At 40.4% G+C, this 12,343-nt stretch overlaps 1 protein-coding gene across 11 annotated transcripts in view; it reads left to right on the top strand.

Annotated features, from left to right (window-relative positions):
* SPTAN1 (spectrin alpha, non-erythrocytic 1) overlaps window positions 1–12,343 on the top strand; it is a 48,648-nt gene that overhangs the window by 32,879 nt on the left and 3,426 nt on the right. For 5 of the 11 annotated variants that reach the window (XM_068657463.1, XM_068657465.1, XM_068657459.1 and 2 more), the window contains 18 exons: window positions 306–409; window positions 555–717; window positions 1,215–1,229; window positions 3,010–3,141; window positions 3,491–3,628; window positions 4,015–4,119; window positions 4,331–4,539; window positions 5,361–5,481; window positions 5,632–5,753; window positions 6,011–6,143; window positions 6,408–6,506; window positions 6,805–6,964; window positions 7,217–7,293; window positions 7,484–7,693; window positions 7,951–8,247; window positions 8,455–8,567; window positions 9,431–9,448; window positions 11,291–11,353. In XM_068657463.1, coding sequence (XP_068513564.1) covers window positions 306–409; window positions 555–717; window positions 1,215–1,229; window positions 3,010–3,141; window positions 3,491–3,628; window positions 4,015–4,119; window positions 4,331–4,539; window positions 5,361–5,481; window positions 5,632–5,753; window positions 6,011–6,143; window positions 6,408–6,506; window positions 6,805–6,964; window positions 7,217–7,293; window positions 7,484–7,693; window positions 7,951–8,247; window positions 8,455–8,567; window positions 9,431–9,448; window positions 11,291–11,353 — 2,279 coding nt within the window. The remainder of the gene's footprint in view (window positions 1–305; window positions 410–554; window positions 718–1,214; window positions 1,230–3,009; window positions 3,142–3,490; window positions 3,629–4,014; window positions 4,120–4,330; window positions 4,540–5,360; window positions 5,482–5,631; window positions 5,754–6,010; window positions 6,144–6,407; window positions 6,507–6,804; window positions 6,965–7,216; window positions 7,294–7,483; window positions 7,694–7,950; window positions 8,248–8,454; window positions 8,568–9,430; window positions 9,449–11,290; window positions 11,354–12,343) is intronic. The other 6 variants (XM_068657469.1, XM_068657466.1, XM_068657470.1 and 3 more) reach the window with 4 other exon arrangements.

Below are 12,343 nucleotides of genomic sequence, written 5' to 3'. Positions count from 1 at the left end.
AAATTTCTTTCTTACTTGAAAATTGTTTATTTTTACAGCAGAAAAAAAGTATGTTTTCCGTTTTTTGTAGAAGAAAACTTCCAACTTTTACTGAGATCATACTACAAAGTCCAAAAGATATTTTTTTCCTAAATGCCATAGGTGAGAGGTGTTCTGAATTTGAACTTTCCAGTCCTGTAGAAGATAGTCTTCCTTTAGAGAAGAGAAAAAAGAAGAAAAACAAACAGCACACCACCAAAAGCTCTTTTTCCATTCCAGTTTGAAGTACCTAAGTTGTTCTAATTTATGGCTTCTCTTTTGAATAGGAAGAGAAAATTGCTGTCTTGCAGTCTTTTGCTGACCAGCTCATCTCTGCTGACCATTATGCGAAAGGAGTCATTGCTAACAGACGCAATGAGGTTCTGGACAGGTCAGTATGCTGAAAGCCTTGTAAGATTGGATGCAGATACTAACTGTGAAAGAGAATGGTATTTGGCAATATTTTGCAGCTGTAAAATGTGCTGCTTTGTGCAGTCTTAGTTTTTCATTCTATACGTGTATTTAATTGCTTACAGGTGGCTGCGTCTGAAAGCTCAAATGATTGAGAAGAGATCTAAGCTAGGAGAATCTCAGACTCTCCAGCAGTTCAGTCGTGATGTTGATGAAATTGAAGCTTGGATCAGTGAAAAGCTCCAAACTGCAAGTGATGAGTCATACAAGGATCCCACTAATATCCAGGTGAATATGTTTCTCAGCTTAGAAATCAAATTGAAATATTTACCTTCACAAAGCATACTCTTTTTTGAAAGAACATGTTCAGAGGAGTTCTTGTTCAGTAAGGGAGAGAATAACACACCGTGTTGGACATGGTCTTCCTTTAACAAGGAGAAAATAGAAATTGCATTATGCATGAAAGGAGACCCAAAATAGAACTCACTGGATAATTATTGATGCGTATAATTAATAAGATATGTGGTATCTGCAACAGCACACTTTCTGAAGATACTCTTGAGTAGCTGTTCTGTTTTTCTCCTGGTATCTAGATAATAAAATAATGAAACTAAGTTCCTGGATCTCATCTCCATATGAGATCTCTCTTATATTCTAAAATATAAGTCTCACTCAATTTTCATTATTAGAGAATAATTACTTAGAATTACGTCCTGTGTTTAAATACTGGCTTATGAAGTAGTATAAATGCACTGAACTACTTCTTCTCTCAATCTGTTTTATAGCTTTCCAAACTGCTGGTAAGTAGTTTGGACTAGCCCCGGTATGTGAATTTGTTTTCTTTGTATAGCTTATGTGTGAGCACAAGGTCTGGTTGCAGTCTCTTGCTCCATCCATCAGTTCATGCAATCTCTTTGTTTTCTATTAGTTATTGACCTTCATGCAGGTACAGCTATTGATCTTCATGTTATGGATGTGGCTTTTCTGTTAATGCCTACTCAGCATCATTTATGTATTTGTTTTGCAGGTGTTCTGCATGATCTGTTTAATTTGCGATGCATAAGTGATAGAGTTTGGGATTTTTTTAATTTTTTTTTTTAGGTTTGGTTGTGGTTTTTTTTGTGTGTGTGTGGAGGGGTAGGAGTCAGCCCATAGAAAAATGGGTTCCTATCCTTTTTTAGAAATTTAGCTATGAGGCATGTCAACCTCCTTTCTGAATTTAGAGTGGTGGTGATATAACCCATGACATGTGATGTGAGCTCTGTTAGCTTGAGCTTTTAGAATCACAGGCTGAAGATGGCGAAACCAATAAAGCTGGTAGACCTAGATGGCTTACAAGAGTAGAAGAGAATAATGTAGAAGGAACCCTTGGGAAAAGGATACGTATCACGTAGAAAGCTGACAGGACTTGTTAAAATCCAAAGAGTAGAGTGAAATGAGGTTACATGAAAGAAGATGACAAACAGGGGGAATGTAACTAGAGTAAGGAAGGAGACAAATGTTGTGTTTGTTGCTTTAGGCTGTAGTACATTCAATTTTTTTTCTTAGTTGAAAAAATAAGAGTTTTATATTAAAAGAGAAAGGCTCGTCTTGGATTTGTTGTCATGGTTGTTATATGGAGATAAGCAATTGGCAGCTTTTAAATTGAGTTTTATGTGTTGGCAGATACTGCTTTGAAGGATATGTTTCTAATCTCAGCATTCAGGATTAGTGGTTTCCAAAATAAAGCAGTTCATGCAGAATTTCTCATGGCAGCGCTATAGTATTTTCCATCTTTTATTTCAAATCTAACATTTCCTTTCATTCCATTCTCTCAGGGCATCGCATACCCATGTCCAATGTTACTAGCATTTCCAGTTAATACTTGTAAATTCCGTCTTGTCATTTTTGTGCTATTCTTATCTTCCTGGTGGGTGGATGGATCGTGTAGATATGAGAGATCTGCATACTTCCTCCTACACCTAGGCTCCTGTTGTTCTCATGGTGTTCTCAACTCAAAAAAATAAATAAATAAATTGTTCAAAGTTATTTTATAGAGTTTTTGATGTTGATTCAGGACTGTAATATATAATGTCAAGTATGACTGAGTAATATCAAAACTGCAAAAAGCAGATAGGTTTTAGCAGTGATTTCTTTTAGCTACCTATAGATTACAAAGGGAAACAGAAATTTGTGAAGCTTCTATAGGAATAGAAAGCTACTGTGTTTATGCTTAGAGTATATGGAGTTTTTGGAGGTGATAGCATTGTACATGAGAAAGCTTTATTTGAGTAACCTCTAAGGTTAACGCAAGGAATGTTACATGGGCATCTGTAAAATGCAGAAGACATTGCCTGAGTTGTATGTATCAACTCCTTGACAGTTTTGCTAGGTCAAAGCTTGATAGCTCTCCAGATTCATGAGAGTTACCATCTGAGTGAACAGTCAATATGCTTACTGAGAGAGAGAGAGAACTTCTTTGGATCAGACTACACACAAACCTCTCTGTGTAGACAACTCTTGTGCTCTCTTCTCAGCCCATGAGAACAATTTAGGAGCCCTTTGTCCAGTTTCTAATAGTTTCATTTTTGTCGTGCTCAGAGCAAACACCAGAAGCACCAAGCCTTCGAAGCTGAGCTCCATGCCAATGCGGATCGGATCCGTGGAGTCATCGATATGGGGAACTCGCTGATTGAAAGAGGAGCGTGTGCTGGCAGCGAGGATGCTGTGAAGGTAGATAAAACAAGTCTTAGAAGATTTATTTAGTTTTGGGTTTGGAATGTTTGGACAACAGGAGGGAAATACCCCTTAAAAAAAAAACTTGATTTATATGTTATTCTATTTCAACTATCCAGTAGGAATCAGGGTAGTCGTTTTTATTTGTTCTTAAGAGGGAGAAAAGTTTTCTGGTCCTATGATCAGGATGTAAATGTTGAACTGAATTATAGCTAGGAAACATGGAATAGTTACTGTACAGTTTGTGTACCTGGAATCAGCAGCCAAACTTGTACCTTATTGTGGTGTTGCATTTATCAGAATGTGTTTTTCATTTGTGGCATTTGTCTTCTCCATTTTATAACAGGCACGGCTAGCTGCCCTGGCTGACCAATGGCAGTTCCTGGTACAGAAGTCAGCAGAAAAGAGTCAGAAACTGAAAGAAGCTAATAAACAGCAGAATTTCAATACTGGAATCAAGGACTTTGATTTCTGGCTTTCAGAGGTAATTGATTTGAATTATTTACTTGCAAGACTTGTTTTCTTTTTATTGTTTTTATTCCCTTTGCTGATTTTCAGTTTTCTAGAACACTGTATACCTTTGAGCAAGTCTAGATTTATTTAGTAAAAACCTTTATTACAAGGCTCTGAAAAGATTAAAAATCTTGTGGATGTTTTTTATATTATTTATAAACAATAAGTGAGAATAAGCCTATTTGCATAGAATCTTCTAAGAATTAAGCAGGTGATGAGGCAAAGGTTTTTCCACACTGTAGAAGGTTAAGGAGATAATTAATTTACATGATTTTAGAGACATTACAATTTCAAGGGATTTGTGAAAATACAACACACAGCTCATTCTTCATCCCCTTTTTTTTCCCCCACCCCCAGGTGGAGGCTTTGTTGGCATCTGAAGACTATGGGAAGGACTTGGCATCGGTTAACAACCTTCTGAAGAAGCACCAGCTACTGGAAGCTGATATATCTGCTCATGAGGTATTGCTTTCACTTTTTGTTTTGGAACATAACTCTGAGTAATCAGCAAATTGTGCAGATACCACTTCAATGCATGCTGCAGTCGTACACTTGTTGAAACATGTTTTCTTAAAAACTGTAGCTCTGCCAAGTAAGTCAGATTTCTGTGGTTTTGTTGGTATAGAAATAATGCGATAATATTATTCACACACCTTTTCACCCATGTTTCTAGGATCGTCTGAAAGACCTGAACAGTCAGGCTGACAGTTTGATGACCAGCAGTGCTTTTGATACATCCCAAGTGAAGGATAAACGTGAGACTATTAATGGGCGCTTTCAGAGGATCAAGAGTATGGCAGCTGCCCGCCGTGCAAAGCTGAACGAGTCCCACCGTTTGCATCAGTTTTTCCGTGATATGGACGACGAGGAGTCCTGGATCAAGTGCGTATTTTGGAAGTTCGAGGCTCTTGCACAAGGGCACATGCTTACTGCCAGCTTGCTAACAGCATTCATAGGCTGTAGTATGGTTTTGTAGCTTGCCTTTTCTACAAGTATGTGTCTCTACAAGAAGACACATACTTGCCTCCCAGTCAAGGAACACTGTATTCAAAACAGCTTCAACACCGATTTGGGTGTGGCTTCTTATCTACAGTTTACTTTGTCAAACCCCAAGAAGGAAACCTCTGTACTGGAAAAGTAACACTATTTAGCCCTAAACCAGATAACTGAAATTTGACTCTTTTTGGAAAAGCACCCAGAAAAAAATTAAACCTTACTCTTTCAGTCTGAAGTACTATTTTTGTTCCAGCCAGTTGTAGTAATTAACAAAATGTTGTTTCCTTATTGGTGTTACTACTTTTAGAGGAGGGAAAGAAGTGAGCATGATAGAAATCATTCAGTTTAGAGCACTTTTTTGTTATGCTTGTTAAAAAAAAAATAATAATAATAATCAGACAACAGAAAGTAAACTTTACAAAAAGTAATTATCTTCTTAAAAAGAAAAGTTACCAAGAAACTCTATCTTTCATAGAGAAATGATAGGCCCTCTCTCTTTCCTTTCTTTTCCCTACACGTTCCCCTTGATGTGCTGCCAGAAGCCAGCTGCTGTTTGCTGATAACTCATATGCAATTTCTTGCATCCAAGTTATTTATGCTATGAAGAGCATTTCCTTATTTGCAATGATTTTTTTTTTCTTTTGTGAGACTTGACCTATGTAAGTAATTTTAAAATTTTGTATTTCTCGCTTTTCTCTTGAACGTAGAGAGAAGAAATTGTTAGTTAGCTCAGAGGACTACGGCAGAGACCTAACTGGTGTGCAGAACCTGAGGAAAAAACACAAGCGCTTAGAAGCAGAATTAGCTGCCCATGAACCTGCTATCCAGGTAAATGCCTCTCCTTGACAGATTTCCTATAAGAAATGGCTTTCTTGTTTGCGACAAGTATGAAAGCCAGTAATTGGTTTGTAGGAATCCAGCGTGCATCATAAAAGAGCAAGTGATGTTCTATTGATTGGGTGTTTCTCTGCTTTTCAGGGTGTTCTAGACACTGGGAAGAAGCTTTCAGATGATAACACAATTGGAAAGGAGGAGATACAGCAGAGACTGGCTCAGTTCGTGGATCACTGGAAAGAGTTAAAGCAGTTGGCAGCTGCTCGGTGAGTGAGATGTTTTTGTAACATGCAACTTACAGCAGTTACATGGGCTTGTTTAGACCAGATTTTATTGAATTTCAGGTGTTTAGATATAGGTCATTAGCAATAATCATGTCATAACACACGTCACTGATGATGGGCTCTTTAGTATGAGTGATTGTATGCTAGGGTTCAGTCTCTGTACATTCCTAGGTTTTCTGCTGCTGTAATTCTCTGTAAAGCAACATCGCAGCTAATTTTACCTTTCTTTACCCATACAGGGGGCAGCGTCTAGAGGAGTCTCTGGAATACCAACAGTTTGTAGCAAATGTTGAGGAAGAAGAAGCATGGATCAATGAGAAAATGACACTGGTAGCCAGTGAAGATTATGGGGACACACTTGCAGCTATCCAGGTATGGAGAAATTTGTCAGCTCTTCAGTATCTTCACTGCATTATCATTGATGAGAGCTCAGTGAACCTTTACTTTGTGTCTTTCCAATGCTGAGGTTTCTTTGTTGGTTCATTTTTAAAGGCCTACATAGTAATAAATTAATTAAAAAACATCATGGATTTGTTTTAGAAAAGCACTCCAACTATGGTGTTTTCTTTAGAAATTACTTTCTTTCACAAGTAGTGAGAAAATATTTTAAAAAGTGGTTGTGTGTCATATTTGCAGGGCTTGCTGAAAAAGCACGAAGCATTTGAGACTGATTTTACTGTCCACAAAGACAGAGTGAACGATGTTTGTGCTAACGGAGAGGATCTCATTAAAAAGGTGAGAATAGACTGGTAAAGAAAAACCTTCAAAGGCTGCTCAGGACATTTTGATGTCAAAATAGACTTGCTCTGCTCTTAGGATTGATTTGTCAACTCTTTGAAATGAGCTCTTACTCATTTTTTGCAGCTGAATAAGCTATTGATGTTAACCTCTTACAGTGCTGTTTCTTAGGCGGTGTTGTACATTGAGAACAAAGTCTTTTGATTGAAGTCCTTGTTCTGCTCGCAGCTTTCTGGATGCCTTGGAAGACCTTAAGATCAAATTTAATTTATTTTTTTCCCCTCCTGTCATGTAGAACAATCACCATGTGGAGAACATTACTGCCAAGATGAAGGGCCTCAAAGGAAAGGTTTCAGATCTGGAGAAAGCGGCAGCTCAGAGGAAAGCCAAACTGGATGAGAACTCTGCCTTCCTCCAGTTCAACTGGAAAGCAGATGTAGTGGAGTCGTGGATAGGTACGTTCTGTGTTGGGGCACAGTACACTGTCACAAAGAAACTGAAATGCTCTTTCAGTTCAAAAGACCTCAGATAGCTTCTCATACAGTGCTGTAATGAGCAGACCTACACCCAAAGCAATCAGCAGTGCTGTGATGGATGCTTTGAAGTAATTGTTCTATTAGCCCAGAGGGCCTTCCCCCAGCTTGGAATGGAAGGAACATTTGAGATAGAGATGTCTACATTTTTAATGCATTTGTTTCATTTTCAAGGTGAGAAGGAAAATAGTCTGAAGACAGATGATTATGGACGTGACCTCTCTTCTGTGCAGACACTGCTCACCAAGCAGGTTAGTGCTAATGCTGCTTCCACCCTGGAAAGGGATGGAGAGAGGAGGTGAACACTTCTGCAATACAAAAGACTCTCTAGTATTTCTATTTCTATTTTTATTTAGTCACTCCTATATCTTTCATAGGATGCATAGCATATATTTCAATGTAAAAATATTTTGTTCTTTTTTTTTTTTTTTAATGTTTCAGGAAACTTTTGATGCTGGACTTCAGGCTTTCCAGCAGGAGGGAATTGCAAACATCACTGCTCTGAAAGACCAGCTGCTAGCAGCCAAACACATCCAATCAAAGGCCATTGAGGCTCGGCATGCCTCCTTGATGAAACGCTGGAATCAGCTACTTGCCAATTCTGCAGCCAGGAAAAAGAAACTCTTGGAGGCTCAGGAGCATTTCAGAAAGGTGAGTAGCCAAACCATGAGGCTACAAAAATGGAATTGTTCTCTTTGGAGGAAAACAAACAAACAACACTTGCAACTTATGTAGCTTTTCTATTTGCAGACAATATTTATGGAAACTTCCTTAAGAATTTTTAAGACACTTACAAGAAATAAGCAATAAATGCAAACTTAGGCTTGTTAATTCCAGATCACCTCATATACAATGTTTGCCTAACTGCATAACTTAACTGACCAACTGGATTATTTCCTTTTTTCAAGGTTGAGGATCTGTTCCTGACTTTTGCAAAGAAGGCATCTGCCTTCAACAGCTGGTTTGAGAATGCTGAAGAGGATCTGACGGATCCCGTGCGCTGTAACTCGCTGGAAGAAATCAAAGCACTGCGAGAAGCTCATGATGCTTTCCGTTCTTCACTTAGTTCTGCCCAAGCTGACTTCAACCAGCTGGCAGAGCTTGATCGCCAGATCAAGAGCTTCCGTGTAGCCTCCAACCCCTACACCTGGTTTACTATGGAGGCTCTTGAAGAAACTTGGAGGAATCTGCAGAAAATTATCAAGGCAAGTCTTGATCTTTTCATAGCTTGTGACCTTTAAAGTCCTCTCTGGAAATTGTCCCCAAAGGTAAGTATCCAGGATACTCTTTGAGTCTTCAGTCTTCTTTTTACCTCCAGAATTGCACCAGTATGCAGTGCTGTTTTTTCTTTGTTACAGCATGAAGCCAGTCACGTATTTCCCTGTTTGAAACGATTTTTATTCCTTTCTCAGGAACGTGAATTGGAGTTGCAGAAGGAACAGCGAAGGCAGGAAGAGAATGACAAGTTGCGCCAGGAGTTTGCTCAGCATGCTAATGCCTTCCACCAATGGATTCAGGAGACCAGGTATAGTTTGTCTTTCCAGGAGCAACCCTTAGAGAATTCCACAGCTAATAAGTGCATTCATCCTATATTTCCTTGGCCCATCTAAGTTGTAATGCCTCCTGCTGAAAAACAACTGATGGGCACTTGTTCATTTCCTGTAGTTGGGATCTGAGGGAGGCCCCATTTGCCACAGGGGAGAGGAAGACCCTGAAACACCAGATTATAAAAATGTTTCTGCTTCTGTATTCGTTTTTCTGTAGTGATTCCAGTTATCCAGGACTTGACGGTCCTCCTGTTCCTCCTGCACTAGTCTGCCCTACAGCTGGCAGAGGCAAGGAACGAACAGCTAGAAGCAGGCTGTCTGAAGTGCTCATGGCCTTTCTGTTAATGCCTTTTTGTGTTCACTGGTATATTAGAAATCTCATTAGAACTTTAGTAGAGAAAGCAACTGTGGAAAAAACCTGAAGACTACATTTTAAACACCTTCTTGGGGTGCTGTCTAATAATATCCATGCCTGGGGAAGAGGGAGTACAGATTTAACAGCTGCTTTAGTAATTAAAAAAGAAATCTCAGGGTTGAGAATTGCAGGGAACTGAAGAGCATGTTTCTAGAAAACTGAGGTAACCGTGCTCAGACAGTGCTGTTAGCCAATTCTGACACATGGGGCTTGTGATTCAGAAGAGGTGAGTTTTGTTTTCGTGTAATCCTGTGATTCTCTGTCTCTGTGTGTTTACAAATAGTTCTGTATGTGTCTTCATGAAATACCGAAATTTAAATACGATTTTTAACTTTTTGATGTTTGCTTCCCACCCAAATTTCTGTCCCTCTCTTACTGTCTTGTCTCTGTCCTGCTGCCTGATGTCTGGATCTTCACATTCTACAGGACTTACCTGCTAGATGGGTTAGTATTGAATTTTATATCTTTACAAATGTGGTGATGTGTTCTGCTCTATCTGTGTGTGTTCTTCTGTCATGATATTGCTTGTGAGAGCTGCACTGAAACCCCTTTTATTTGAAAAGAGCAATCTGGAGCTGAGGTGCACAGTCACAGGAAACGTGATTCTGGAGCAGACTAAGTGCAAACCAATGGAAACATAATTATTTCCTAGTCAAAAGCAGAGGAAGTTATTAATGGGAAGCCACTGGCATACCGTGGAAGTCCTAACTTTGCTCTTCCTTTCTCTGAGAGCTTGCACAAGAAAAGCCTGTTAATTTGATGAGATATGAGAGAACATAGAATAAGCACATTCATATGCTTTTGGAAAACAGCTGACAAAGCTAGTTTTCCAGCATTAGAGATTGGTTTAATGGAATAGACCTTTCCATTATAATTGTTCTTAGAACAATTAAACCTCCAAGGTATTGACCATTCGTTTTGCAAGGAGGAAGAAAGGTTCTTATGAAGACCCTGTGCTGAAGTTACCTATCTTAAAGCTCTGTGGTATGTGAAAATGAGTTGCCTGTTTTTAATCTGCTGCTTAACCATACTCAGAATAGGTGCCTACCCCACAGAGATCGTATTCTTGATAGTAGAAACAAAACCTTCCAACACGAACCCACAGACGTGCCTGGGTTTGCAGGCGGTTGGATGCCTGCAGTTTTATGTCCACTTGTGTCCATGGGAATAATTCCTGCTGAGGATGCACGTCGGTGGTTTGTCAAGTAGTGGAAAGGAAACAATCAAATTTTTAAACGTCTTTAGACTGCCAAAACCTCTGACAGCATGTCTGTCCGCTTTCTTTTCTTCAGTATTAAAAATCTGCAACATGGTAGAAGCTTTGTAACGAGGCATAATGTGAAATGTTAACAAATACTGTACGGGCCTGGCACAGAAGCCTGGGCGTCTGCCCTGTGTAATGTGCTGGAGAGGAGGCAGGGGCCTTTCTCATGAAGATAGAAGGCTTTTCATAATAAAAGGGTGGAATTCTTCGCAGATAACTGTGCTTCTTATGTGCTCTGTAATGACCACAGTGTCTTGTGTTCTGCTGTTTCTGCCAGATAAAAATAATTTGCCCCATTTTTGTTGTACAGTTTAATGGAACCAAGCAGATTTTCCTGGAACGGATGCTGAATTCTCTGCTCCTTTGTAAAGTAGTGTTGTAAATTAGTTCTGGTATCCAAGAACGAGCTAACAGAAAGGGCCATTTACTAAAAGACGTGGGGTCAGAGTTCGAGATCACCATGCCAAGCTCTTTTGTTGAACAAATTACCAGAAGGCTGCTGATACGCAAGGCAGAGTTTGTCCTTAATTCTGTGTGAATAGATTAAAAATGCAGACTTAGCTCAAAGAGGCATTGGCTGCGCTGAGAATGCCTTGGTGAGAGGGAAAGCCGAGCTTCAGAGAAGTTTCAAGATAGCAGCAGCTGCCCTGCGTGCACCTGGCTTTTCAGTGCATCCTAGTGGCTTGTGTGTGCCCGGTGCTGCCTGGAGGAGGCTTCCTGCAGGGGCGGCAGAAAGATGAATTTAGAAAGAAAAAAGCTTTTACAGAATCAGTAGGCGAATTAACTGCTAAACTTCAGTTCTTTTTAATGACCCTCCCTTTTGTGCGATTTACCCCAAAATAACCAATTGTGTGTGTGCGACCAGCGTTTGAATTATTTCACTAAACAGTGGCTTACGTTTGCTGCAAGGTGGTGCTAGCTTGGAGTGTGGCTCCACTGCAGTGGCCGTGTTTGGGTGTGTTCTTTCCTCTGTTCTTTCTTCTTCCTTTTTGGAATTTACTTGGTTTCTTTTCTTTGACTAGCATAGCCTATCGTCGTGTCATTCGTGTCTATCAGTATGAAGTTGGGGATGATCTATCTGGAAGGTTTTTTCCTCTTTATTTTCTTACCTCACTTTGGTTTTCAAATGCACTCTTTAATTCCAAGGCTCGCTTTCCTTCCAACTAACTTTCACAGCTTAGAGATGCTTGGAGGTTTGTTTCCCCGTTGACTCTTTCCTTTCTGTGGTTGGTTCCCAGCTTCCTGCTCTGGGCGCGCGCTTCATCTCCTTAGGCACGCATTGAATCTGAGCCTTAACCCCGTGGTGAGAGACACCCGGGTGTTTGATGTGTTTTCATTGCTGCAGAGTGATTCAGCACTTGAAATCCCCTCCTCAAGAAGCTCAAAAGCACGTAGGGTAGATCTCAGTGGGTATGGGAACCTTACAGTGACAGGAACTTAAACACCAAAAGCACGGCGCCCAAGCACAGGTCGTTCAGTAAGAGCTCTCACTGTGCGTGCTGGAAGGGCAGAGGTTCCTGAACATAGCTGAAGGTTACTCAGGATTTGGGGAGGAAAAAGCAACACCCTGAGACTTTCTGTAGCTAGTCCACATGAAGCAGTTCTTGGAGCCCAGCACCACAGTGTGTGCTAGGGCAGGGGGCTGCTGTGCTCAGCGTGGAACTGGGCTGAGAGGAGCGGCCCTGCCTCAGTTTCCCCGGGGGCAGGATGGGAGAGGGTGGGCAGGAAAAGCAACTTTCCATCAACCACTGCTGCCTAGGGGAGAACTATCGTTTTCTACAGTGATGATACTGTATAAACACTACTTTTAAACCAAGCCAGTAGTTTTCAAGGTCTTTTCCCCCATTTTCTCCTCACGTAACACACCTCTGTAGAGCTCCTGTATCTTGCTGGCTAATACAGCCTGTCCCCGGTGAACCACCCGTAGTTTGTGTGCGTGTGTGCTGGGCACGGTGGGGTGGGGTGGGACTGCACCGAGTTTCTAATTTCATTAGGTCCAGTAAAGTGGGTGCTTTGGATCTGGCATGAAGTGTGGCTGCTGATCGTGTTGCCTTTCAAATGGGGCTAGAAATTAA

This window comes from Anas acuta, chromosome 20 (assembly GCF_963932015.1).
Source record: "Anas acuta chromosome 20, bAnaAcu1.1, whole genome shotgun sequence".
Taxonomy (NCBI): domain Eukaryota; kingdom Metazoa; phylum Chordata; class Aves; order Anseriformes; family Anatidae; genus Anas; species Anas acuta.
Note: the sequence above shows the minus strand (reverse complement) of the source record. Positions and strands in the feature narration are given on the sequence as shown.